The sequence below is a fragment of the Capra hircus genome, chromosome 22 (assembly GCF_001704415.2).
Source record: "Capra hircus breed San Clemente chromosome 22, ASM170441v1, whole genome shotgun sequence".
NCBI classification, from domain to species: Eukaryota; Metazoa; Chordata; class Mammalia; order Artiodactyla; family Bovidae; genus Capra; species Capra hircus.
The window spans coordinates 52,129,474-52,154,815 of record NC_030829.1 but is presented as its reverse complement, the minus strand read 5'-3'; the positions used below and the strand labels follow the sequence as shown (position 1 = coordinate 52,154,815).

Below are 25,342 nucleotides of genomic sequence, written 5' to 3'. Positions count from 1 at the left end.
ACAGTCAGGATCTCTGCTCTCGGAAAACTATATGCAGGGGCTTTCCTGGTGGCTCAGTGGTAAAGAATCCGCCTGCCAACGCAGGAGACATGGGTTCGCTCTCTGGTCTGGGAGAATCCCACATGCTGTGGCGCAACTAAGCCCGTGAGCCACAACTATGGAGCCTGTGCTCTAGAGCCTGGAAATTACAGCTTCTGAAGCCCCCGTGCCCTAGAGCCGATGTTCTGCCACAAGAGAAGTCACTGTAAGGAGAGGCCTGTGCACCACGACGAAGAGGAGCCCCTGCTAGAGAAAAGCCACATATCGAAGAAGATCCAGCATGGCCAAATATAAATAAATTACACACACACACACACACACACACACACACACACACACACACACAGAAGTCACACAGAAAGCAAGTAACCCAAGAATGAAAAATCAGAGCGGCAACAGTGTGGTTTCGAACACTGACTCGAGTCAGGAAGCCGAGGTTCAAATCTCAGTTCCAACTCTGGCTTCTGACTAGGAGGAAGTTATTTAACCTCTGTGCCTGAGCTTCCTTCTTTGCAAGTGTTATTTGCTCAGTTGTGTCCAACTCTTTGAGACCCCATGGACTGTAGCCCACCAGCCTCCTGTGTTCATGGACTTTTCCAGGCAAGAATACTGGAGTGGGTTGCCATTTCCTTTTCCAGGGCATCTTCCCGACCCAGGGATTGAACCCAGGTCTCCTGCCTTGCAGGCAGATCCTGTACCACTAAGCCACCTGGGAAGCCTTCTCTGCAAAGTGGAGATAATAAAAATATCCATTGCACAGGGTAATTATAAAGAAAAAATGAATTAATATTTGTAAAGTACTTCAAACTGTGCCTGACATACAGAAAATATCCCTACGTATTTGCATCCCAGGGACGAGGGAGCCTGGTGGGCTGCCATCTATGGGGTCGCACAGAGTCGGACACGACTGAAGCGACTTCGCAGCAGCAGCAGCAGGTATACTAGAAGAAGGACTGAGCCAAGCACCCATAAAGAGGACAGAAAAAGAACAGCAAATAAACTCAAAGAGGGAATTCCCTGCTGGCCCAGTGGCTATGTCTCTGCGCTCCCACATGTCAAAACTAAAATCTGGCACAGACAGATAAATAAATAACAAATACTTTTTTAAAAAGTCAAAGAAAGTTAAAGAATGGCAATAATAAAAATAAAATCAGGAAATAAGGAAATAGAAAACAAATACACAACAGACATGATGAACGCAAAGCCAAAAAGTTTGGTTTTTGAAAGGACTGATATAACTGATAAGCCTCCTCTGTGACTAATCAAGAAAAACAGAGAAGGCACAAATAACCAATATCCAGAAGAAAGACGAGACACAACTATAGATCCTGCAGGCATTAGAATGGCAGGAGGATGCTGAAAACAATATTATGCTAAAATTTTTTGACCTTCTAGGAGAAATGGACAAGTTTTCAGAAAAATATGTCATCAAAAGTGACACAAAAATAGAAAATAGTTAAGGAAGCTAAATCCACAACTAAGAAAATATTCCACGAAGAAAATCCCAGGCCCTGATGGCCTCACCAGAAAAAACGATGCCAATATTAGACACTCCTCAGAGAATATAAGAAAGGGTACGCCACTCAATACACCTCATGAGGTTATCATAACCTTGATAGCAAACATCTAACAAGAAAGGAAAGTTAGAAGCCAACCTAACTCAGGAATGTATATGCGAAATTTCTAAAACTACATGCTATCCAATTTAGCATAGTAATAAAGCAAAAGGTTAATGCATCCAACCAAGTTATATTTATTCCCGAATTGCAAGATCAGTTTAACATTTGAAAACTCAATATAATTTTATGCATTAAGAGGATCAAAGAAGAAATTACATGATTATCTCAGTAGATGCAGGAAAGCTTTTGATAAAATTTAAGATCTATTCAAAGTAAAAACATGTCGCAAACTATGAATAGAAGGAAATTTCTTTAATTTGATAAATGATATCTGCAAAAAAAGCCCTACAGCAAACAGTATTTTTAACGATGAAAGGGTGAAGGCTTTCCTTCTGAGGCTGGCAACAACATAAGCATACCTGTTCTCTCCATATCTATTCCTAATGAAACATCCTGGCTAGTGCAATAAACCAAGAAAGCGAATAAAAATGTATAAGAATTGTTAAGGAGGAAATAAAACTACTTTTCTTTGCAGATTATGTAATTATATACACACATAGAAAATCCAACAGAATCTACACAAAAATTCTTATGAGTGTTTATCAAGGTTGCCAAATATCAAATCAGTGTTAACAATGATTGAAAGTGAGTGAAAGTCGCTCAGTCGTGTCTGACTCTTTGCAACTTCATGGAAATATACAGTCTGTGGAATTCTCCAGGCCAGAATACTGGAGTGGGTAGTCTTTCCCTTCTCCAGGGGATCTTCCCAACCCAGGGATTGAACCCAGGTCTCCTGCACTGCAGGCAGATTCTTTACCAACTGAGCTATCAGGGAAGTCCCATTAACAATGGTTGTTTCTATGTAAAATACATTAGAAACCAGAAAATGAAAAGATATCACTTATAATACTATTTTTAAAAACCAAGTACATAGAAAGAAATCCAAAAAACATGTATGATGCAAAAGACCACAGAAAAGTATTTAGAGAAATTCTAGAAGACCCAAATAAATGGAGAGATAGACCATGTTCATTGACTGGACAACTCAATACTGTAAAGATCAGCTCTTTCTAGATTGACCTATCGATTGTATCCAGTTGCAATTAAATCTCAAAGATTTTTCAAGATGTTTTTGTTTTGGTGGAAACTGACAAGCTGGCACTAAAATGTGTGTACAAATGCTAAAGACTCAACACTACCAAGACACTTTGAAAACCAAAGTGAGGCGACTTGGATCACTGGATATCAAGGCTTACTGTGAACCTAGAAATGCAGCGTGATTGCAGTACAGAGGCAGACAAACAGACCAAAGAGATAAAGTAAAGGACTCAGAGGCAGACAGATTCACATAGACATCTGAATAATGCTCGAGTGACACTTCAGAGCTGACGTGGGAAAGTGAGAAATGGCAGCCCTTCGGTAAGTGATGCTGGGCCAACTGGATATCCACCTGCCAAAAAAAGAGAAAGAAATTGGATCCCTACCTAATGTCACTTACAAAAATCAATTCCGGTGGATTACAGAGAGCAGTGTGCTGATAGATGTTTTAACAACTAGCTACCCCAAAGGAACAATACCTGACTTTCAGTGTTTATTGAACCTTATGTTATAAATACTCCTACCATGGCTCATTCCAAGTAACTGGTGTGAGGTCACTGAATGCCGAGTAGGGAAAAAAAATGCACAGAAGGACTACATAGATGATATTTTCAACATACAGATTCAATTGACATAGATATAATAAGATGTGATGAATCCTGACTATTTATTACTTTTTGTTTTGTTTTTTGGCCATACCTCGAGGCATGCAAGATCCTACTTCCCAGACCAGGGATCAAACCCTTGCCTCTGGCAGTGGAAGCGCAGAATCCTAACCACTGGACTGCCAGGGAATTCCATTACCTTTGTTTTTAATATTTTTATTTATTGTAAATTATAGGTTATTTTTAATCATTGCTGTATTTTGAAACTGGTTCACAAAATACATGAAAATTTAACAACTTTCTCATGAGCCAGTGTTAGCCACTTCTAATGTACCACTGCTTTTAGACCTGAATGTGAAAGGCACAGTCTTTTATTTAATGTGGAATTATTCTTCAATCTTTAGAAGTTTACTATAAAAAGAAAAGATTATTTAGTAAAACACTTTCATGATCTCAAGATAGGGAAACACTTCTTTTCCTTTTGGGGGTAGGTTTGTTGAGGTGTGTGCAGAAAAGTGTTAATCTAGCAGGTCTGAGCATTCTGTCCTTAGAAAGACTTGCTTATAAATTGGCCCTTAGCTAGTGTCTGGGAACGTAGTGTTTGGAAGGGTTCTCACTGTTCCCTAAGTACAAAGAGTTTAGACACTATCCGCTGTGCCTAAACTGCTGTGTAAACAATGTAGTTTATGCTAAATAGCCGGTTTCTTTCCGGGAGACTGGAATTTTGGTATGTGCTAAGCTGTATATTGTCACCCTGCTTATTTAACTTCTATGCAGAGTACATCAGGAGAAATGCTGGGCTGGAAGAAGCACAAGCTGGAATCAAGATTGCCGGGAGAAATATCAACCACCTCAGATATGCAGATGAAAGTGAAAGTTTGGAGAGTGAAAAAGTTGGCTTAAAGCTCAACATTCAGAAAACGAAGATCATGGCATCCGGTCCCATCACTTCATGGGAAATAGATGGGGAAACAGTGGAAACAGTGTCAGACTTTATTTTCTTGGGCTCCAAAATCACTGCAGATGGTGATTGCAGCCATGAAATTAAAAGACGCTTACTCCTTGGGAGGAAAGTTATGACCAACCTAGACAGCATATTCAAAAGCAGAGATATTACTTTGCCAACAAAGGTCCATCTAGTCAAGGCTATGGTTTTTCTAATGGTCATGTATGGATGTGAAAGTTGGACTGTGAAGAAAGCTGAGCACTGAAGAACTGATGCTTTTGAACTGTGGTGTTGGAGAAGACTCTTGAGAGTCCCTTGGACTGCAAGGAGATCCAACCAGTCCATCCTAAAGGAGATCAGTCCTGGGTGTTCATTGGAAGGACTGATGCTGAGGCTGAAGCTCCAATACTTTGGCCACCTCATGTGAAGAATTGACTCATTTGAAAAGACCCTGATGCTGGGAGGGATTGGGGGCAGAAGGAGAAGGGGATGACAGAGGATGAGATGGCTGGATGGCATCACCGACTCAATGCATGTGAGTTTGGGTGAACTCCGGGAGTTGGTGATGGACAGGCAGGCCTGGCGTGCTGCAGTTCATGGGGTTGCAAAGAGTCGGACACGACTGAGTGACCGAACTGAACTGAACTGAAGCAGTGGATGTCTACATAACCATTCCCCGCTAAAAACTCTGGATATCTCATGAGCTTTCCCTGTAGACACCATCTCAAAGGTGTTGTCACAATTCATTGCTGAAGAAATTAAGCATGTCCTGTGTTGCATCTGCTGGAAGCTCCTGGTTTTCTCTGGACCTCTCTGTGTATGGCTTTTAAATTTGCTGATTTTGCTTTGAACCCTTTCCTGGGAATACATGACCTCATGTGAGTCTGACCTCATGCCCAGCTGTATAAATCCTGCTAGTGAGTCATTAAAGCTGGGAATAATCTTGGGCAGCCCTGACACAAGGTATGAAATTCACCTTTTTAAAGTGTACAGTTTCATGAATTTTGACAAATGTACATATTTGTATAGCCATCATCACAAGCAAGTTACAGAACATTTCCATCGCTACAAGTTTCCTTATGCATCCTTGCAGTCAGCTCTTTGTCCATCCTCAGCCCCTGGCAACCACTGATCTATTCTCGATAAGGTTCTACTGTATAGCATAGGGAAATGTGTTCAATATCCTGTGAAAAACCATAATGGAAAAGAATGTGAAAAAGAATATATATGTATAATCAAGTCACGTTGCTGTGCAAAAGGAATGAACACATTATAAATCAACTATACTTCCATAACATTGAAAACAAAAAGAATGCCCGTGAATGACTAAGGAAAAGATGATAATAGAACAATTGGCTAAAGAGTTATTAAACGGGTGCATCACAAAAGTAGAAATATAGATGATGAATAAATATATGAAAAAGGGTGCAATCTCATTAATAATTAGGGAACACAAGTTAGAAACACAATTGCGTACCATGAGGAAGCCTGTAAGAATGACTAAAATTGAAAACGTATGACAATATCAAGAGTTGGGAAGAATATGGAGTAAAGCAGTTCAGCTCCACTGTTGGTGGGAGTTATTAGCTGATAACAAGCACTTTCGACACTATCTTGTAAAGACTGGCTAAATTCCATCCCAGCAATTCCACCCCAAGGTGTACACTTGGGACATGAGTCTCTGGAGGCTAACGCCTATGATGGACACATTCCTCCTGGGCTGTGATGAACCTTTGCCCGGAGTACTGCGGAGTCTGACTGGCCATCTGATCCCTTCTGATAACTTTGCATATATTTGCTTCCATGTGCATGGCAGAATCTCATTGTAACATACTCAGGAGACAATATTATTGTAAGTTCTCTTCAGTGGAGCCCCATACTTTCCCCAAGCTACTCTGGTACCTGTGTTGAGTTCCTGGGGTGAGGGAGGGGCCTCTGCTATAGTTCTCAGCAGTGGTGGTGCTCACACACCTCAGGAAAGCCCCTTCATCCCTGTCCAAGGATTCAGCCTTTCCCTGGGCCTGGAGGTGGGTGTGCACAGCCCCTCCTGTGTCTCAGAATCTCTCCATGGACTTTACTTCGTGTGACCTCATGTTGTGGGGAGTAAGCTCCACCAGGCAGGGCTTTGGTCCACTTTGGTCCTTGCTCTATCCCATGCCCAGATAGTCCTGTGAAAAGACAGGGATGTTACAGGTGAAGATGCTGAGGCTCAGAGAGGCCACCTGATTCCTACATGGAGAGGCCTTTCAGCCCTGAGTCCCAGGTTTCCGGCTGCTTTTGGAGTACAGGATAACTTTTTTATGTCTATAAACCACTGGTCATCCAGTGGTTAAGACTCTGCCTTCCAATGCAGGGGATGCAGGTTCGATCCCTGGTCAGGGAACTAAGATTCCGCATGCCACGGGGCAACTAAGCCCACGTGCTACAGCTGCTGAGTGTGTCCTACAGCCCATGCTCCGCAACAAGAGAAGCCACTGCAAGAAGCCTGCACACGGCAACTGGAGAAAAGCCTGTGCAGCCGTGAGGACCCGACAAAGCCAAAAATAAATACATAAACAAATCAAAGAGAAAAGGAGGCCTTGTGAGTAGACAGACACACACAGACGGAAGCCGAGCACGTGAAGGCAGAGACAGTGATGTAATTACAGGTCAAAGAACGCCAGGGATGGCTGGCAGCCCGCAGAAGCGAGGAAAAGACAAGGAAGGACACTTCCCCAGAGCTGTGAGAGGGGGCATAGCCTGCTGACCCCTTCATTTCAGACTTCCAGCCTTCAGAACTGTGGGAGAATAGGTTTCTACTGCTTGAAGGTGTTCACTTTGTGGTCATGTGTTATGGCAGCCCCAGAAAACTAACAGAGGTGTGTTATGTGTGTAAACGATATGCCTTGTATCCACAGATGGTTCACCACTGCACAGAGGTGAAATGTTTCCCAAGTGAAACGACCCATCGGTGCCCAAAGGCTTCCCGATGATTTTCCTTCCATGCTGCCTCAGTTACCCACATTTTCAGTCTGTCCTTTCTTTAGGGAGGAGGACACAGGACAAGCTGTGGAGTGGGGTGGAAAAAACACAAAGACGGTCTCTGAGAATCATCCTCTTAAAAAAAAAAAAAAAAGCACCAAGGGGGAAAATGAAGGGGAACTCAGTGCGAGGCAATCACTGGTGGGCAGGGGCAGGTGAGGGAAGGGACGACAGAGAGAGACAGGATGCTGGCCAGCCCCACGGAGCAGAATTACTGAGAAACACAGGCAGAAGGCAGGAAAGAGGACCACCGGCACAGATACACATCAGTATACCCTATTCCAGCACATCAGCCCCTTCGTGTGGTCAAAGACCCTTGGCAGCACTAGGGAGGTCCATTCGTTAGGCCTGCACTGTCTCTGGTCCCCTTCCCATCTGGGTTCCCCCGTCTCTCTTGCATGTGCTATGGAGGTAGGAGAGAGCCAAGGGGTTGATCTCCGTTTCATAATATTCTTGTGGGAAAAACAAACACAAAACTAACAAACCCTTGTGTCTGGATGGGATTTAGAATTTACAAAGTGCTTCCACATACAATCCGTCTTGACTGGGCCTCCTTGTGAAAAGAAGTGCTTATCCATGAAAGACAGGTCTGTCCCCTAAACCAGAGATTACAGGAAGTCCTGAGCAGAACCACGCCAACGCTCCCAAAGTGGATACAGGTCAGGTTAGGAAACCACAATACACACACAGACCAACACCCCAGTACGCAGCCTTGTCCAATAGCAAAGAGCAGGCTGAGCTCACAGGCACCAGCGGAATGCCATCTGGGAAAGAGTCCAGAGATGAAAACAGAGGACTTAGTTGTCGGTAAATAGGAGACTAGGTGAATTGGACCAACTTTTCCACCAAGGACAATCAAAAGGCTGTACGAACATCTTAAAAGCATCAAAGAGCTAACGAGATTCTAAAGAATTGCTAGGCTGACATCCCAGAGAGGACAGGAATCTAGACAGGGGAGCCAAGCATTCAGGGCCCCTTTTCCCTGGAGGTGCTTGCCCATTTTAGGAGAGGTGACTAAGAGAATGAATTGTGTTTCTGAAAGTCTTCAAGGATCGGGGCTGGGGGAGGTGTTGGACACTGATAAACCACTGCCTGCCTTGGGCTAAGACTCCAGACTGTGCCCTAAGCCTTCCCTTCTCCAGGGGATCTTTCCAACCCAGGGATCCAACCCAGGTCTCCCGCATTGCGGGCAGATTCTTCACCAGCTGAGCCACAGGGGAAGCCCCCTAAGGGGTCAGGATGAACCGAAGTAAACCAGCCCTTGCACAATCTGCTAAATCCACAGTCTGCCTTTTGTGGCCAGGAAGTGTCAACCTGGAATCTGCAAGAACGTGATCTCAGAATTCCATTGCCCCTGGGCATGTGACAGCAGCGACTGAAAAGCCCCTCTATCCATCCTAGATCTGGAAACTGCAATAAACAATTTTTCAGATACAGTGTCCAGCACAAACTAAAAAATAATGAGGCACCAGAGGAGACAAATCAGGGAGAAGCAGCAGAGATTAGGCAAAAGAAACACTCACAGGGATTCCAGTTATGGAATTATCACAGAGGGAACACAGGCAAAGTTCTAGAAAACTCTCACCAGTAGTCAGCAAAATTCTGACTATTTGAACTGTTAAGTCTCTAATCCATTCTCATTTCCTGCCTGGATTGCTACAGTCATCATTCCATCTGCCTTTACCATCACCTACCTTGGCAATTAGCTTCCCTGTGGCTCAGTGGTAAAGAACCCGTCTGCCAAAACATGAGACGTGGATTCAATCCCTGGGTCGGGAAGATCTCCTGGAAAAGGAAATGGCCACCCACTCCAGTATTCTTGCCTGGAAAAGCCCACGGGCAGAGGAGGCTGACAGGCTGCAGTACACAGGGTTGCAGAGTCAGACGTGACTTAGTGACTAGACAACAAGCACCTTGGCAATCTGTCCTAAAATGCACTTTCCAACCCCATCCCCTAAGATGTCTCCCCCTCACAATCTTCTAGTCACACAGCAGAACTCTCCTGTGACTGTCCTTTTCTTCTTCATCGTCCTGAAAAATGCCTCCCATCCTTCAACGTCCAGTGTAAACCTCTCTCCTTGAAGCCTTTCTGAATTCATAAATCCAACTCTCACAGCTTTGTATATACTAGACTCTGTTGACACAATGTATTAAAAATGTTTAAAAGACTATTTCTCACATACACTGTTAACTTTTTGAGGTTACAGTTTATCTTATTCATCTAGAGCTCCTGGCATCTAGCATAGCACCTGGCTGAGTATGTGCTGAATAAATGGTCTAAGAAAGAGGGAGAGTATTTTGAATAATAGGTGCTATGGACTGTTACGGACTGAATTGTGTCCTCCCCAAATATCATGCGTTGAAGCCCCTAATGTGACTGTGTTTGGAGATAAGGTAATTAAGGTTAAATGAAGTCATCAGAGCAGGGCCTTAATTCAATAGGACGGGGTCCTTATAAAAAGATGAAGGGACACCAGGGAGCTCTCTCCCTCCATATGCACACATAGAAAAGGCCATTGTGACACAGCAAGGAGGTGGCTATTTGCAAGCCCGAAACAGAGGCCTCACCGGAAATCAACTCTGTCGATGTGATCTTGGACTTCGAGCCTCCAGAAAGTTCAGAAAATAGATGTCTGTTGGTTAAGCCTCCCAGGCTGTATAGTATTGTTATGGCAGCTCAAGCAGACTAATACATAGACCATTTCTCGGATATGAAACGTGTATGAACACACATCCTCACTAAAGGTAAGAATTCAACTCAAAGTGACAAGAAAGGGTAGGGAGTAGACATAGGTACACCAGGAAAATGGCTTTTTAAAAAGTTTTATTTCAAGAACTTTGTTGTTGTTTGTTTTAACCGGTATCTCAAAAAAGGGTGGGTCAAAGTACAAAAAAAAAGTCAGTTGAATAATAGCATAGGTTTAGAAATCACAGCAGCAGAAGCAAGGTACAGACAGCACAGACAGACAATCCAACGCGTTGTAATTCTCTTCGGGTTCTTTGCTTATGGTGTGTTTTTTCCCTCCTGTACAAAATACACCAAGGCATGCCATGAGATCAGAAAAAGAAAGGAGTTTAACAAATGGTTACAAGAAACAGAATCTGTACAAGAGGAGATAATGCTTCTTCCCCCGCCCCCCGCCCCCCCATTTCCTCTCTTGCTCGGCTTCAGGTTAAGTTGTTCTGAAGACAGTTCACTTCCAGGTCAGCCGGGTCACCCTTGCCACCCTCGAGTTTGGGCGACATGGAGTTCTGGATGTTAAATGGCTCCTCCTCTTTCAGGCAGGACTTGAGAGCTTCCTGGATTTTGTGGGGAGCGCTAGAATCATCCTGGAAGAGAAAAATAAAAGCTGAGGCAAGAGTGGGAAGGAGACAATGGGTGGAGGAATCAAGTAACATCTCAGACTTTTCTATTTTACTTAAAAAAAAAAGTAATACTGAGAAAAGGAAGAAAGTGCTGGGGCTTGGATGAACCAAAGTGACTCATTAGCAGCTACTTTTTTGGAACATCATCCTTAAAAAACACTGGCCATGTACGGATGAAAACCCAACAGGTAACTGCGTTACAAATACCTGTAATGGAAGCCAGACTGGGGAGAAACAGTCCCTTTTAATACTCAGCCTGGTCCCTCTAAAGCCTCACCTGCTGGTGAGCTGTGCCCGGCCCCTCTTCACACGGCCCTCCATCCTGAGGAGTTCTGCTCTCGCCAAAAGGTCTTGATCAGGAACATGACTTGTTGGTGTGCAAACAGGGCTGTGGTCAGGCACAGAGCTGATTCCGGCAGAGTCAGGGCCCCGCTCCCCACAGCAAATTCATGTTCTCTGACTAGAGGCCAGAGATGTGCGAGCCTATCAGACTTTATCTACCACACAGATGCCGACTTACATGGTGCTCCCTCAGCCTAAGCCCCGTGCTGCTGGTTTGCAGCCCCTCTCTGATGGGTCCCCGCACCTCCCTGCCTCTCTGTGTTGCCTGCAACCCCAGGACAAGCTCCTGAGTCTAGCTGAGCTTGTTAATGCTTCCCAGGAAACCCGCACCGGTACAGTCTTCCAGCTCTGCGTTCAGAGAACTCCTACAGCGACACCTTCTTCCCACTACTCTTCCTTCAGGAGTCCCTGAGCAGATTTTACCCAGGGGGCTCGGTTCTTTCTCAGAAGCCCCAAATAGCTATTGTAAGTGCTCAGAATCTTTGCAGATCAAAGAGGCTGTGTAGCCACCCAGGCAGGTTCATGGAGGGCAAGAAGGGTAATGTGCCTATCTGACCAGCCAGCTCAGCCCTTTCTTGCTTTAATCACTTCTGAAAGCCAAGGTACTCATGGTGATTAAGGACCAGGACATTCTCTACAGAATGGTGAGCCCGAGTCCATGCTGCCTGGTCCTGAGTCTGACCTGTAATGGCACTAGGTCAGGGGAGGGACTAGTTGGAAAGTAGGGAAAGGCGCTAGGCTTGCATCAGACGCTACAGGTGTTCAGTGTACTGTCCGTGTAGAAACCACTATGACCTGCCCCCACTCCAGCCTCACTGAGCACTGTCGCAGAAGGCCGGCTTGCACAGAGCAATCTGAGAGTTTCAAAGACTTCAGGAGTGATTTACAGACAACAGCGGAACACACGCTCCCCACTTCCAGTGTGTATGAGACAGGCACAAGGCAAAATGAACTTCATTCTGTGTTGAGGCAGATTTCAGGCAAGGCCGCTGCACACAGCGCCTACAGGCAGTGGGTATTTTCTACCCCTGCTTGGAGAGGCTGAGAAAAAACTGGTCAGTGGCATAAATGTATATGTGCTGAGATGGAAAAATGGACCTGATATATTAAGTGTATTATGTACACACACACACACACAGAGGTTTTTTTTATGGGAGAGGGAAACAGGATGAGGTAGAGCTCATGTGAGGTGTTGGGGGAAGACGTTGGACATAAACACCTGAGACCCTGAGGAGAAGGGACTGGGGATCACAGCAAAATTTGGAGCAAGACAGGATGGCCTACACTCACCTCTCCTCTGGCAAGAATGGAACTCACTTTCACGTTTTTCAAGATAACCACCCCTACCCTGGGCCCATCACACTCTCCTTGGCATACAGGGGCACAGGGATATTCTCCTAACATGAAAAAGTGAATTTAGTGAGTTGTATAGACCTGTGCATCAAAACTGATGCCATGAAGGTGGGGAACCTAATTAAACCTGGCCTCTTGAGGACTTGGACAGAGGAGAAAGCTGCCTTCCAGGCCAATGGGTAGGAGAAGTCAGTCCTACAGATCAGGAACACAGGTATCCATCCGACAATGGTATGAGACAAGCTAAGTGCCTTCAGCAGGTAGAACAGGTGAGGGCATGTCTAGACCAGGATGGAGCGATTCTCATCCACGTGTTTGCTCCAGAACGCCATCCTCTTAGGCCTAGGGTGGCTGAGTCCCTCCAGCTGAAGGCCCCTCTGGCCTTGATTTGGTGGAAGTCCCTTATCGTAAGGAAACTGGACCTCCCCCTGGCCTAAGCCCTGGGAACTATTTCCAGCTTTCTGTCCCAGCCATATGGGCATTCTTCCACCAGGGGTTCAGGCCTGGATGTCTTCTTGTTCAGACACAAGCCTCTATCAGAAGGGGGCGGGCAGCCAGTGTTTTACCAAATATATGGAGGAAACAGAGACTGGGAAGTAGGAAAGATTTAAACTGGCAGGGTGGGGTGAGGATGGGCAACACTAAGGGGCCTCCTGGAAGATCCATCCACTCTCAGGAGGACCAAGTCCCCGCCACGACACTGCTGACAGCACAGCTGGGAGATGGGCAGGGCGGCTTCCGGCGCTCAGACACTTCGCTCACTTCGCTCACGTCGCTCACGCCATACAGTGGGAGGTGCCCAGCCTTCCACACACTTGCCATTCCTCCCGGAAAAGGGCAAACCTTCATAACAGGGGCTGTAAAGCCACAGGCTTTTCCTTTTCCTTCTGAAGTTTCTTTCCGAGGCTGGCTGCTCAGTGACACAAGACCCTCACACACTCAGCTGCTGGCTCACCAGCCACAGGGTCCCACGTCACTGCAGAGGGCCCAGTCCAGGAGCAGCACAGAGTGATGAGTGTAGAAGGGGAGAGGGACGTGCCCCGACACAGACACCAGCCATGGACCCTTTCCCAACCAGACCCAAAGTGGTACTTTGTTGTTTGAAATCTTTTCAGACAGTGGTTTATAGAGATTATTGGAACTGAGTAGGAAAACGACCCATTCTATCTCCTTGACTTATGTAAAAGAAATAACCCCTCTACTAAGATAAAGAAAACTCTACAAAATTTTAGGAGATGCCAAAATCAACAAGGTTTTTTTTTTTTTTTGAGGGGTGAAGGGAGAGGGATGGGGAGACTAGCTGCCCCTGTTTCGGCTCCCAGCTCATCTGGAGGTTCTCTCACTTTCATCCTGCTGCCAGCAGCACTTGTCAGCAGTCACTGCGGTGGCTGAAGCAATGGCCAGGGCTCCACTTCATCATAAGGTGGTAACTGTCTTCACTGTCAGTGCACAAGATCTTGACTATGACCAAGTCTGACTTCTGGGTGAGGTGGAGGGAATGAGAGGTGAAGTGGAAAATCCAGCTGCTGGACAGGAGAGCCACCCCCCACAGGCTCAGGGCTTTGGCAGAGGTGATAGGATGTACCCTGGGGCACAAGCTGAGGGAATGATGCCCATGGAAATGGCCCGCAGGATCCCAGAGGAGCCAGAGAGCTGAGCGCCGCCCAGACAACCCCAGGGCGCTTCTTGGGCAGAGTCCACCATGGCTGACCACCCTGCTCCACTCTGTTTTTGCTCTGCCATATGCTGAACTCAAGGTCAGTGGCAGTTTTCCTGGATAAATGCCTTGCTTTCCCAAAGTTGGGTCCGCAAGAACTGGAGACCTTTCTGTTGGCTCCTGCAACCAAGGCCTCCAAGAGACGCTATTTCCTTCCCCTCCATCTTTGTGAGGAGGAAAGGTGGACATACCAAGGCTGCCAGAAATGCATGAGTCAGAAGCTTTGCCAAGGACCCTTGCACTCTGTGGCTAATAAATATCCTGATTGCAGGCACTCCTGTACAGGTCAGGCCTGCTGTCCCTCATGTATGATATGGCACACCAGACAGTGGGTCTGAGAGACCTCATGGCAGGCCACTGATCACCGGTAATTCATAAATGGCAACTACATGCACATCACTGCCAGGGGCTGGGTATGTTGGGATGGGGTGTTCCAAGACAAGGCACATCCTACATCCTTGTGGGTTGATTGGAGTGGTCACCAATCTCAGACGTGATAGGACATCTTGTTTCCTTGACAGTTATGCTCATCTTAAACTTAGTATCTTGGTACATATCACGTAAAATATATCTGTTTTTTCTCTATCCTTTATAGCAAAGTCTTTTAAAAATTAGCTTAAATTGGCCTTTTTTATTTCTTATTTAAATTGACTCCTTTTCTCCTCCTTCTGCAGGTCAACTTGTTCTTTTCTGGGGTTTGGTGAACAGCCTCATAGACTATTATTTTCTCCTTTGCCTTCTGGGGATGCACTTTCCCCAGTTATAAAAAAAAGGAAACGGTCTATCGGGAGACCTCTTATTGGGTTTCAACTTACATTTATAAACCCATCCTCGTTAAGGACAGATTTATCCCTACACTATTGGTTCTGCCAGTGTTCTATGCTTCCCTTTATATCAAAACTTTAAAAAACTATCCTAGATTGGCCTCTTTCGGTGTATATAACCAGTGTATATAAGCCTGCTCATTTTTAGGGCTCTCAAAACAGTGTCAAAGAGATTGTTTTTCTGGCAATCCCAGAGGTTTTCCCATTCACCCCAAAGAACAAGCACCATCTGCTTCAAAGACCAGCGAGAAAGTCCCTAGCAAGAAAAGCAGAGGCTTTCTTCTCAATGTAGAAAAGAAGACAAAAATCAGACTTCTAAAGCTGAGATGAAGCTGAAAATCATGCGCCATCCCAGAAACGGTTCTTCTGTACTTTGTGCTACTTTGCCTGTCCAGGAAGTGACACGGCATCACGCCCTTCTTCTCACTCTCATGGCCTGTACAGGCCACACTATCCAGACCCTCAGAGCTCTGAGCAGTGGGTCCATATGCTGAAGTGAACCAGAGACGCGGGCAGGGGCGGGAGCAGGCACAAGGGCAGATGCGAAGACCAATTACCTGACAGATAGCATTTCATAGCGAGCCCAGGCACAGGCAGTGAGAGGGAGGGGAACGCGGAGGGTCGCAATGTTTCCTTACGTTTGGGTGAGAGCCCTCGGCAATGGTGGACAGGGAGAAGTTATCATTGTGGAGCTCAGATGGGGTCCGGAATTTGCTGGTTAGGACAGAAGAGAGAAGGGAAAATGTAAGTGAAACAATCACAGCGACATCTGATAGAAGCTTCACAGGGCAAACACTGTATTTCGTCAAATGTCATGAGTGTACCCCTATTTTCTGTACCACTAAGAAAAACCTTCTGTCATTTAAACCATGGTCCAACCCTTTCTTATCACCTAGAGTTTTCATTACACACTTTAAGGCACTCATTTAGACTTTAGATAAAGAACTGACAACGATATGAACAGCTATGACCACGTTTGTGCCTGCCAGACAATTACAACTACATCATGACTGCCATCTGGCCAACAGTGATTATAAGATGCCAGCGACTGTAAGACACAATCCAATTTCAGAGATGCTAATATGTGGGGAAAAAATGGGTATCTTAGAATCAATACGCTACAGCAGTATCTGTAGTGCACTGGGTACATGTATTAATAGCGTTTGCAGAGTGGCAACCAGGCTTGGGAAAGAAAGGAGGTGTGCAGAGGAAATAAGGAAGGTGGCATTTGAGCTGAAGGGCTGGGGGAGCCATGCTCTGTGCAAAACGCAAACTGGTTCCAGGAGGAAGACCTAGAGGAGGCTCCTTCCCTGGGCCTCAGCTCCTGCTTCTCTACTGCCCTGGCAGTGTTCCTTCTCTCCCCAGTCATCAGCAGCAGCCCTGGTAGGTGGGCCCATTCCCACCCTGACCCTCCCCCCACCCCTCAGTGGTGGTGTGAGGAGCCAAGGGCCTTGGCTTATGATCACATGCACAGATACAGCCCTGCCTCAATGCACAGGCACAATGGAGAGGCCCTCGCAGCCCCAGGACGGTTAGCTGAAAGGCGGCAGAGAGCTGCTGGCATCTGCACGTCCCACGAGTTTACCCAGCAAAGGAGCAACAGATGGCGTTTTGTCCCTTTCCCAGGACCCAGGGCAAGTCCTTCAGTCCCATTCTCTGGAGAGTCTCGGGTCAGGGGGAGGGAATTAACTGGGGGGGAAACAACAAGGGGAAAGGGGGGAGGGGCGGTCCTGCATAAACTGCCTCTTGGGTACTGAGGAAGCTGAACTCCAGTCTCCTCCTTGTCTGACTCCTGTGACATTTCAGAAGGTTCTTTACTTTGCTAAGTGGTAACAGTGACTGTCTCATGGTGGGTAAGGTCACATCCAAGTGTTCAAGGCGTGGGCTTCAAGGGCAAACGCATGCTGGTTCTCACAGGTGCACGGGTGTCACTCCTCTGCCCGGAGAAGAGCTGAAATGAGATTCCACATGCACATATGGCCCTTCAAATCCAAGTGGAGGAAGTGAGGCCGAGGTCCTAGCACTCCCCACATCCTACTGAGAGGGAACGGGGACTTCCTTGAACCCTCTGTTCTGCCTGGACCAGGGTGGACCAGTTTGAAAAGCAATGTGCTGCTAAATCCTTTCACTGAAGAGGATGGCACATCCTCTAGGGGCTTACGTCAACATCCTGCTCCTATGAGCAGCTAGATAGAGGGAGCTGGAGGAGTCACTTCATGCTGATTTGGGAGCGAAATCCTCATACCGGCCTCTGGCTGTCAAAGACCTGGGAAGCAGGTGTAATCAGATGGGGGTGGGGGGCTGAGCGCAGTACTTAACCAGTTACTTGACCAGAGTCAGGAGCTGCTATACTCTGGTTGCCTTTCCTAAGCATTCTAAGAGAAGGTGGCGAGTGTGTGTGTGTGGAATGGTGCTGGACAGCTGCAGTCTGCCACAAGGGCCTAACCTCTGCTGCAATTCCAGCACATTCTGTGTAGGAAAGGGTAAGCTTGGGTGAATCTCTGGTATGAAAAACGCAAGCAGGGATGGACAGCAGATGCCAGAAACTCTCAGGACCACATTCCTAGATCCCACAGGGCGGGGCTGGCAGTCACAGACTCACTTGGTCCTGCGCAGCTTGGTGTTCTCGGTCTTGAGCAAGTAGAGCTTCTTGGCGAAGAACACCGTCATCATGAAGAGCAGGAGCAGCACGAGGGCGGCCGAGCCGACGGCCACGCACATCACCTGGAAGTCGGTGATGATGGATTCGCAGCGCATCCCCTTGTGCCAGATGTAGTCCTGCGTGTTGCACCTGCAGCGGTGACAGGGTGAGGCTGAGGCGACGGGCAGGTAGCCGTGGCCGCAGCGAGCGTCTGACCCCTGACCTCAGGGCTTAGGTCAACATCCTGCTCCTATGAGCAGCTAGAGGAAGTGGGGTGTCCTCATCTGTGCAGACTTTAGGGTTGCTATTCTTGCCTCATCTTTACAACCACACCAGGAAGAGTGTGTGGCACAAATGCATCAAGGGCGGTTGACACAAATGAGGTAAATGGGGTGCTGAGAAACTGAGCACACTGGCCATTCACAGGCCTGTGAAGTGACTGAGGGAAGGGAACCCCGTTTTCCACTTCAATGACAACAATCACAGGATCCGCCCTATCCTGGGGCATTGCAGTCCCATCTAGTTCACATGGCTAACCAGACACTGAAAATAAGGAAGCGACAGACAAGGACAAGCACAAAGATAGATGTACATTCTCCCCCATCTCAGCAGCCCCCCAAGTGCCGCCCCTATAGCTTCCTGTCCTGTCACCATGAGAACTGTCATGAAAGCAGAGTGAGAATCAACCCTCTGGGTGGGTTTCAGTCCTTTTGTTGAGTGACTTTCTCCTGCCCTTGGGGACATTCCCAGGCTCCAACTCTTCCAATGACATTGCTGTTTCCATGGGAACCAAGCTGCTTCAAAGAGGAAAAAATGTGGAAGGATACAGAGGCAGGCAAAGGAGGGACATGAACCTCAGAGTGAATGACAGAGGAGAAAGGAGTGCAGAAATGGGGAAATCAAACCCGGGAGAATTAGCTACTCCACACCTAGAAGAGGGTGGGGCTCTGTGGTGAGCAGTGAATTCTCTTATCCAGCAGCCCCTCTGCAGTCGTGGGAGACTGTTGGAGGACAGCGGGGAAAGAAGGTCCCTCTAACACAGTGCTCTGGAGAAGTTCTGCCATAGCTCTGCTCGCTTCCCTGCAGCGGTCGGGTGACACAGACAAAAGCATGCTGCAGTCTGCAACCAAGGGCTCGGCAGCCTCCTGTGAGTGGAATGTAAAACAGTTTCCAAGCTGGGGCTGGGCCTGGGTTACCCGTCAGAGGAGGCATTTCTGGTAGGGAGGCCCAGGGTGGATGATCCTGGGATGGAAGCTGTGCAAGGGGGGCTGGAGTAGACTAGTGAGAAGTCCTCCTAAGGCAGGATCCACTGGAGGATCCATGGTCAGTTTAGGCATGCCACTCAGTGAGGTCATGCTTACTACTGGGGGGTCCCTTGATAGCTCCAGGAGGTTCTGGGAACTGTTCTAGTGCTCCAGAGGCAACGAGGCCTCCAAATTTAATACTCTGATGGGGAGCTAACTTTGAAGGTGAAAACCCAGGCCTCCAATAGGATGAAAGATACTAATTTTGCACAGAGATTCCATAGCTCCCAGGCTAAAATCATTACTATAGTCCTCCCTCCACAACTAGAGTCTGAGGAGCAAAATCAGGATTTCCTTGTATTTCTGGTAGCCCTTAAGCAGCCAGCAAGGTCTTGTTGCCATAATATCTTGATCACAGTTCTTTTTGGCAATGGCTGGACAGCTCCAATCAGAGCTGTGTGGACACATTTTATAATAGTGACCCTAATGACACAATCATTTATAGGAAAGAACTTCATAGGAAAGAAACTCAAGCTTTAATGACAAAGGCACAGCATGCATGCATTATATTATTCTTCTATCAGAACATTAAGACCTATAGAATCTGAATTCTTTATATACCTCCAAAAAGCCCCAGAAAAAGAAACATAGGGAATGGCACTTAAAAAAACAGAGATACCCAGATTACAGAAATGTTTCACTCTTAGGACTGGTGGAAACAAGTCCCAGAAGAATCTGAGGTCTACTTGCCACTTCTAGGGCCTGTAGAGGATGGAGAGAAGCAAACCACTCAGCCCTGGACATGTGCTTCCTCCAGAATAAGAATAAGCCCGTGAGTTCTCCAGCAGGTTAACTACCTTGCCGTGAGGGCAGGTATATGCGGTTAATTACTAATGAGGCATGGGCTGGTGGCTGCACACAAGATCGTTACTCTGACACTGAACTTTCTGGGTCTTTAAAACATGTCAGATTGAGTATCTCCAGGAAGACAACAACCAAGGTAGAAGGAGCAAAGTCACTACCCAGAACTAAGAAATGCCAAACATCTGCTGTGTGAGGAAGGACACTCTGCTTGACTTGACCTGTTTGAGTGGCTGCTCTCTGGGTCTTTATCCAGTGAGAAGGTCCTCATTCGTGCCACCTGAAGTGCGTGCCCCCCTGGGTCACAGAGCCCTTCTGCCTCGCACATGGCTCAGAGGGAGTGGTCAGCAGTTCTCTCTTCTCCCAGGGCGTCTATGGACTTTCTCCTTCTGCAAATTTAGCTAGAACTTGCCAACAAGAACTTGCCCTCAAGCCAGCAAAGGCCTTTTCCAAAACCCTTGGCCAAGTCCTTTCGTTTCGCCTTTATAGTTTACTGGTTTGGTAAAGAGCATGACACTTAGAGGAAATGCACAATCTTACTTCTGAGGAAACTCTCCTAGTGATGAGCTCACAGAAGTACATTTAAGCTGTTAGTCTGTAGAATATTTACTGGGACCATCTCTTGACCCATAAACACACAAGTTCTGGGAACCTGTCACACCCCCCTCTCTGCTGAGGCAGCCTCCCATGCCCCCTTCAGGAGTTCTCTTGACAAAACCCCTGGACACCTGCCTGCCACATCCTTACCTGCAGAAGGCCCCAATGTTCTCCACCAGGTAGCACTGGCCGCCATTGTGACAATAACTTGGGAAGAGGTCGCACACTGACCGGCAGGAGCCGTTATGTCTCACAAAGCCACTGCGGCACACGGTGCCATTCTCGCTAGGGGCCAGGTCCCTGCCTGGCTCTCCTGGGCGGGGCCTGAGGGCAATGCTGCTGCCCGGGACCATGCCCAGAGTATGCTGTGGAGGGACAGCGTGCCACCGACTGGTGGGCTGGCCTGTCCCGGGCCCCAGACCAGGCTTCTCAGTGGGCACTAGAAGGTCATTTTCATCTTCCAGGTCTCCGCCTCCCACTGCATCCTTGTCCTCCTCTTCTTCCTCCTCTTCATCCAAGTCATCATAGAAGGATGTAGTAGGGTAGAAATCAGACTCATCAAAGGGAGTGAAGTCATCGTATAAGTCAAGCAGGCTCCAGGAAGGGGTCTCTCCCCCGGGATCAGGGTGGTGCTCTGAGGTACCTGGCGACCCAGGGAAGCTCCCCAGGTCGGCGCCACGGCCCTCACCATCCAATCCTTCGAAGTAGTCGATGTCAATTATATCTGATGCTGGGTGGGGCTCCAGTGTGCCCTGAAAGGGGTAAGTGGGCTCCGGCCCGTGAGGGTCAGGTGTGCTGCCTCCCAGGTTCAGCCAAACCTCCATGGGGCTCTCCTTGGGGAGTTCAGGGCCTGGGCTCGGCTTGTCGCCAGGGGTGCGGGAAGGTGGTTCACTGGCCTCCGTAGCCTCGAAGGTGGCTGCGGACGTCGAGGACGGCCCAAGGGCCTCGTCGGGAGTCGGGAGCGTGGCTGGAAGGGCCTGGGTGTCGCCGCTGCCCGCCTCTGCGGTCACTCCGCCCAGGCCTGGGCTCTCGGCCTCCAGCCAGGCTGTGCCTGTCACCGCCGCCGACGCCTCCAGCGCCTCCTCAGCCCCGACCCCAGGGCCCACCAAGGCCTGCTCTCCGCCGGGCGCAGTCCGAGAAGTCTCATCTTTCCCAGCTGCTGGTGGGCCGGCCTTCTCCCGCGTGTCGTTAGCACGCGGCTCCCACGCCGGGACGCTCTTCACAGGCGTGTCTGCCTCGACGGCGCTGCCCGCCTCAGGCACTGTGGGAGGGAGGGAGAGGGGCGGGGCGTCAGCGACCGCGCGCGCGTTAGAGCTGGGGCAGCGCCCCGCCCCCGCCGCGGCTGCTCTCTCAGACCCCCGCCAACCTTAAGCCTCAGCGCCAAGCTTTCCCAAGGCCACGCCCCATCATTACGCCCCGCCCCGAGCCCGCCCCACAAGCCGGAGAACACACCCGACCAAACGTTATCCTCGCTTGGGCCCTGCCCCCAAGCGAAAGGCCCCGCCCCCGACATCACCCGCGCTCTAACCCGGGCGGCCCTCAGTTCTGGCTCCTGCCAAAGTCTTACCTTCGGGGCTCCATTACACACCAGGCCCCGCCCCAAAGTCTCACCCTTAGGGCTCCGCCCCGAACTCGCATTCCCCTGCCCCGCCATCACCTCCAGGTCCCGCCCCGAAATCTCACCCTCAGGCCCCGCCCCAACAGGCCCACCCCCAGCCAACACCTCTGTCTCCACACTCTGGTGGCGGCCGCCGAGTCGCCTCCAGCAAGTCCCCGCATCTCCTCTTGCGCCCCTTCCCCCGCCCGAGCTGCAGGCAAGACGCTGCCCCGCCCCCTTGGCAGAGCTCGCGGACACCTCTTGCACCCGAAGCCAACGGGACCCTGGACCAAGGTGGGGCGCCAGAGCCGCTGGGGTCCCGGTAGCTGTCTGTACCTACCCGGCGCGGCCCCAGAAGCGAGCACCAGCGTAACCCCCAGAAGCAGCAGCAGCGGCGGTGGCCCCCGGCCCGGGCCCCCGCCCTCGGCTCGGCCCATGGCGCGGCGCCCCGACCGCTGTCCGGGGTCTGCCCGGCTGGCTGCGCCCTCGGCTCACCGGCCGCCGCGCCTCCCGCCCGTGCTGCGGCCGTCTCAGCCCACGATGGGCAAAGGGAGAAGCCGCATGCCGCCGCCGTCCGCCGCTGTCCCCGGCGCGCCGCGCCTCCCCGCCTCCCGCGCCGCCGCTGCCGCGCTCAGCGCCGCCCCCACCCCGCCCGCCGCGCCCGCCCCGCCGCACGTAGCTCTGACGCCGGCCCTGCTCAGTCCTCCTGCGGTGGGGACAGACAGACCCCCGGCTCTGCACGCGGAGACAAACGGACGCGGGGTATTGCGCGGACAGGCGCACAGTGCCGCTCGTGGCATTAGCCGCCAGGTGCACTGGCGGGGAGACCTGCGGGGCGGGGCCGTGGTCCCGCCTTCCCAGTGGAGGGGCTGGCGCGGGCACCCCAACAGCGAGGAACCCACCCGCCAAGCGGCGAGCACAGAGGGGGGCGCCCAGACACCCGCAGGCTCGGGGCGGGGCTCGGAAGGGCCGCAGGGGGCGGAAGCCCCAGCCCGCGCTGTGCCAGTGAGCCGAACCCAGGGCACACGGAGCTTCTCGGATTTCTGCACCAAGCCGGTGTTCAGGGCGAAGGGTCTCCAGGAGATCCCCGAGACCCCACGAGGGCGGGGAGGGCGCTGACAGTGCCAGGCAAGGGGGCGAAGTGGACCTCCCAGGCTCTAATCGGATCAGACCTAATCCGTCTGCAGCCAAAGCCCCAGACCTCGCACAGCCAGGTCCGCCAGAACGCATCCTGGGGGCAGGGGGCAAGAATTTCCCTCCTCAAGGCAGCCTAGGGTGCGACCTGTAATCCCGGTTCCTTGGTCCCTCTCCAAGATACATCGCCCCCCATTCTTCCGGGCCACCAAAGCTCAGGTTGGTGGGTAATCCCGGCGCTTCGTCGCTCAGTCGCGTCCGACTCTTTGCGACCCCAGTGGACTGTAGCCTGCCAGGCTCCTCTCCATGGAGATTCTTTGGGCAAGAATACTGTAGTGGGTTTGCCATGTCCTCCTCTAGGGGATCTTCCCAACCCAGGGATCGATCCCGCATTGCAGGCAGATTCTTTACTATATGAGCCACCAGGGAAGCCCAGGAAGACTGGAGTGGGTAGCCTATCCCTTCTCCAGGGGATCGTCCCGACTCAGAAATCATCGAACCGGGTTCTCCTGCATCGCAGGCAGATTCTTTACCAGCTGAGCTACCTATCCCTAAGAGACTAGATCAGAGTCTAGGGAAACAGCCTATGCCAGGCCAGGTGTTACAGTCTGTGGGTCCTGTCCTAAGCCCGCTCTGCGGTACAGAGCCACTCATCTCCAGATGCCTGCTTGGTGGTAGGAATCGCAGCCTAGTCACCTACTTTGTCCACCAAACCGACTGTCTGCCTTTTGATCTATTAACCCTAATGATGATATTCAAGGTCACTGCCAGAGATGTGGGCACTCTGAGACACTCCCATTTCTGTCACTTGGGACCCACATAACTGACCAAGAACTGTCACTAGTACATGTCTCTGGATGGGGTTGCCTTGATTCAAAGCCTGTTTCTTTCACTGGAACTAGATCTACTTGCTCGTCCTGGTTGGTCCCTCCTCTCACCATCTACCTGGCAAATCCTTTAATCCAGAAAGGTCAGTTCCCATAACCTTCCCATCCAGGAAGCCTTCTGTCTGACCCAAGTAGTTAGATACTTTTGCCCTGATGGGGCTTCCCTGGTGGCTCAGAGGTTAAAGCGTCTGCCCGCAATGCGGGAGACCTGGGTTCGATCCCTGGGTCGGGAAGATCCCTGGAGAAGGAAATGGCAACCCACTCCAGTATTCTTGCCTGGAGAATCCCATGGATGGAGGAGCCTCGTGGGCTACAGTCCACGGGCTCGCAAAGAGTCGGACATGACTGAGCAACTTCACTCACTCACTTTGCCCTGATCTCATTGTCTGTCTCCAATAATTCCCTACTAGACTGCAAGACACTTGCACGGGCAACAGGTGCAGCTGCTTAAGGAGGGTAGGAGGCATAAATGAACGGATGGCAACCATCTTAGTCCCACCATAGGACTGTGGGTCTAGAAGGGGCTGATGTGCTAAAGCTCTTTTCATGGCTTCATATTGCCTCTGGGGACAGTATATACCAGTTTGAAATACAACTTTCTCTGAGCAGAGGACCAGGCAGAGGTTTGCTCTTGCCTGTAGCCAGAAAGGTACTAATGGACCTGCCAACACCACCCCTTCTTTCCTGTAGCTTTTCTCTGCATCTTTTTTTTTTTTTTTTTGGCCTTACATTCAAGGCCTTGTGTGTTGCTTTGTGTGTGTCTCCTTGAGTCTTGAGTAGGGTTGTCAAGGTGGAGGATCTTGGTGGACATGCCCACCTCCTCCTTCCTGAGGCCAGTCTGTGGGAAGGAGGCCTCATAGATGGGTCCTTTGGTGCCTAGAGCATGACAATTACTCCTGTGTTTTTCACAAGAAAGGTCTGGGTGGGGGCTCTTTCCACACCCCTCTGTTAAAGCTCTACTTACCCCAGTTTATATTTCCTGTCATATATTCTGTTAACACTTAAATATATCCTTTTAAATTCAATTTTTGATTTATGTAAAACAAGCATATGGTATAAAATATGAAATATCTCCTTCCTCAGTGACCTTCCTCACTTCTCTGGAATGAACATTCTATTACTACTTTCTTCATTTGGGGATTTTTTATCAACTATTGTCAGTTTCATTCTGATCCTCTCCAGATCTCACCAGCAATTTCAGAACTAAGCACAGCACACCTGGTTGGGTGATAACCTCCATAAGCTAGAAGCTCATCAAGGCAGTGACCAATAACCCATAGAGTGTCATATGAATGTGGTTATTTTTTTCTGGGCACAGTGTGAGGGTAGGCTAAAAAAGAGAAGCGAGAATATGTAGAAATTGGAGAGTGAAAGAAAGGTAAGTAAGACTACTGTCTAGAGCTTACACTCCATGTCCCCACATTCAAGTCTCCTGGATTTGGGCATCAGGG

At 49.4% G+C, this 25,342-nt stretch overlaps 1 protein-coding gene across 1 annotated transcript; it reads right to left on the bottom strand.

Moving 5' to 3' along the window:
- CSPG5 (chondroitin sulfate proteoglycan 5) lies at positions 10,136–23,128 on the bottom strand. The gene is made up of 5 exons (XM_018067113.1): positions 22,211–23,128; positions 20,424–21,534; positions 17,533–17,721; positions 15,569–15,644; positions 10,136–10,658 (listed from the first exon to the last, which is right to left on the bottom strand). Exons 1-5 carry the CDS (start codon positions 22,305–22,307, stop codon positions 10,497–10,499), a joined length of 1,635 nt encoding a protein of 544 aa, XP_017922602.1. The 5' UTR covers positions 22,308–23,128; the 3' UTR covers positions 10,136–10,496.

What these genes read in the sequence shown, in the direction of transcription:
- CSPG5 (XM_018067113.1), bottom strand. Translation starts at nt 22,307, where the DNA reads ATGGGCCGAGCCGAGGGCGGGGGCCCGGGCCGGGGGCCACCGCCGCTG. An exon ending in CGCTTCTGGGGCCGCGCCGG is followed by an intron (nt 21,535 to 22,210) that starts GTAGGTACAGAC and finishes TCCCTCCCACAG; the next exon opens with TGCCTGAGGCGGGCAGCGCC. An exon ending in ACCAAGCTGCGCAGGACCAA is followed by an intron (nt 15,645 to 17,532) that starts GTGAGTCTGTGA and finishes TGTCCTAACCAG; the next exon opens with CAAATTCCGGACCCCATCTG.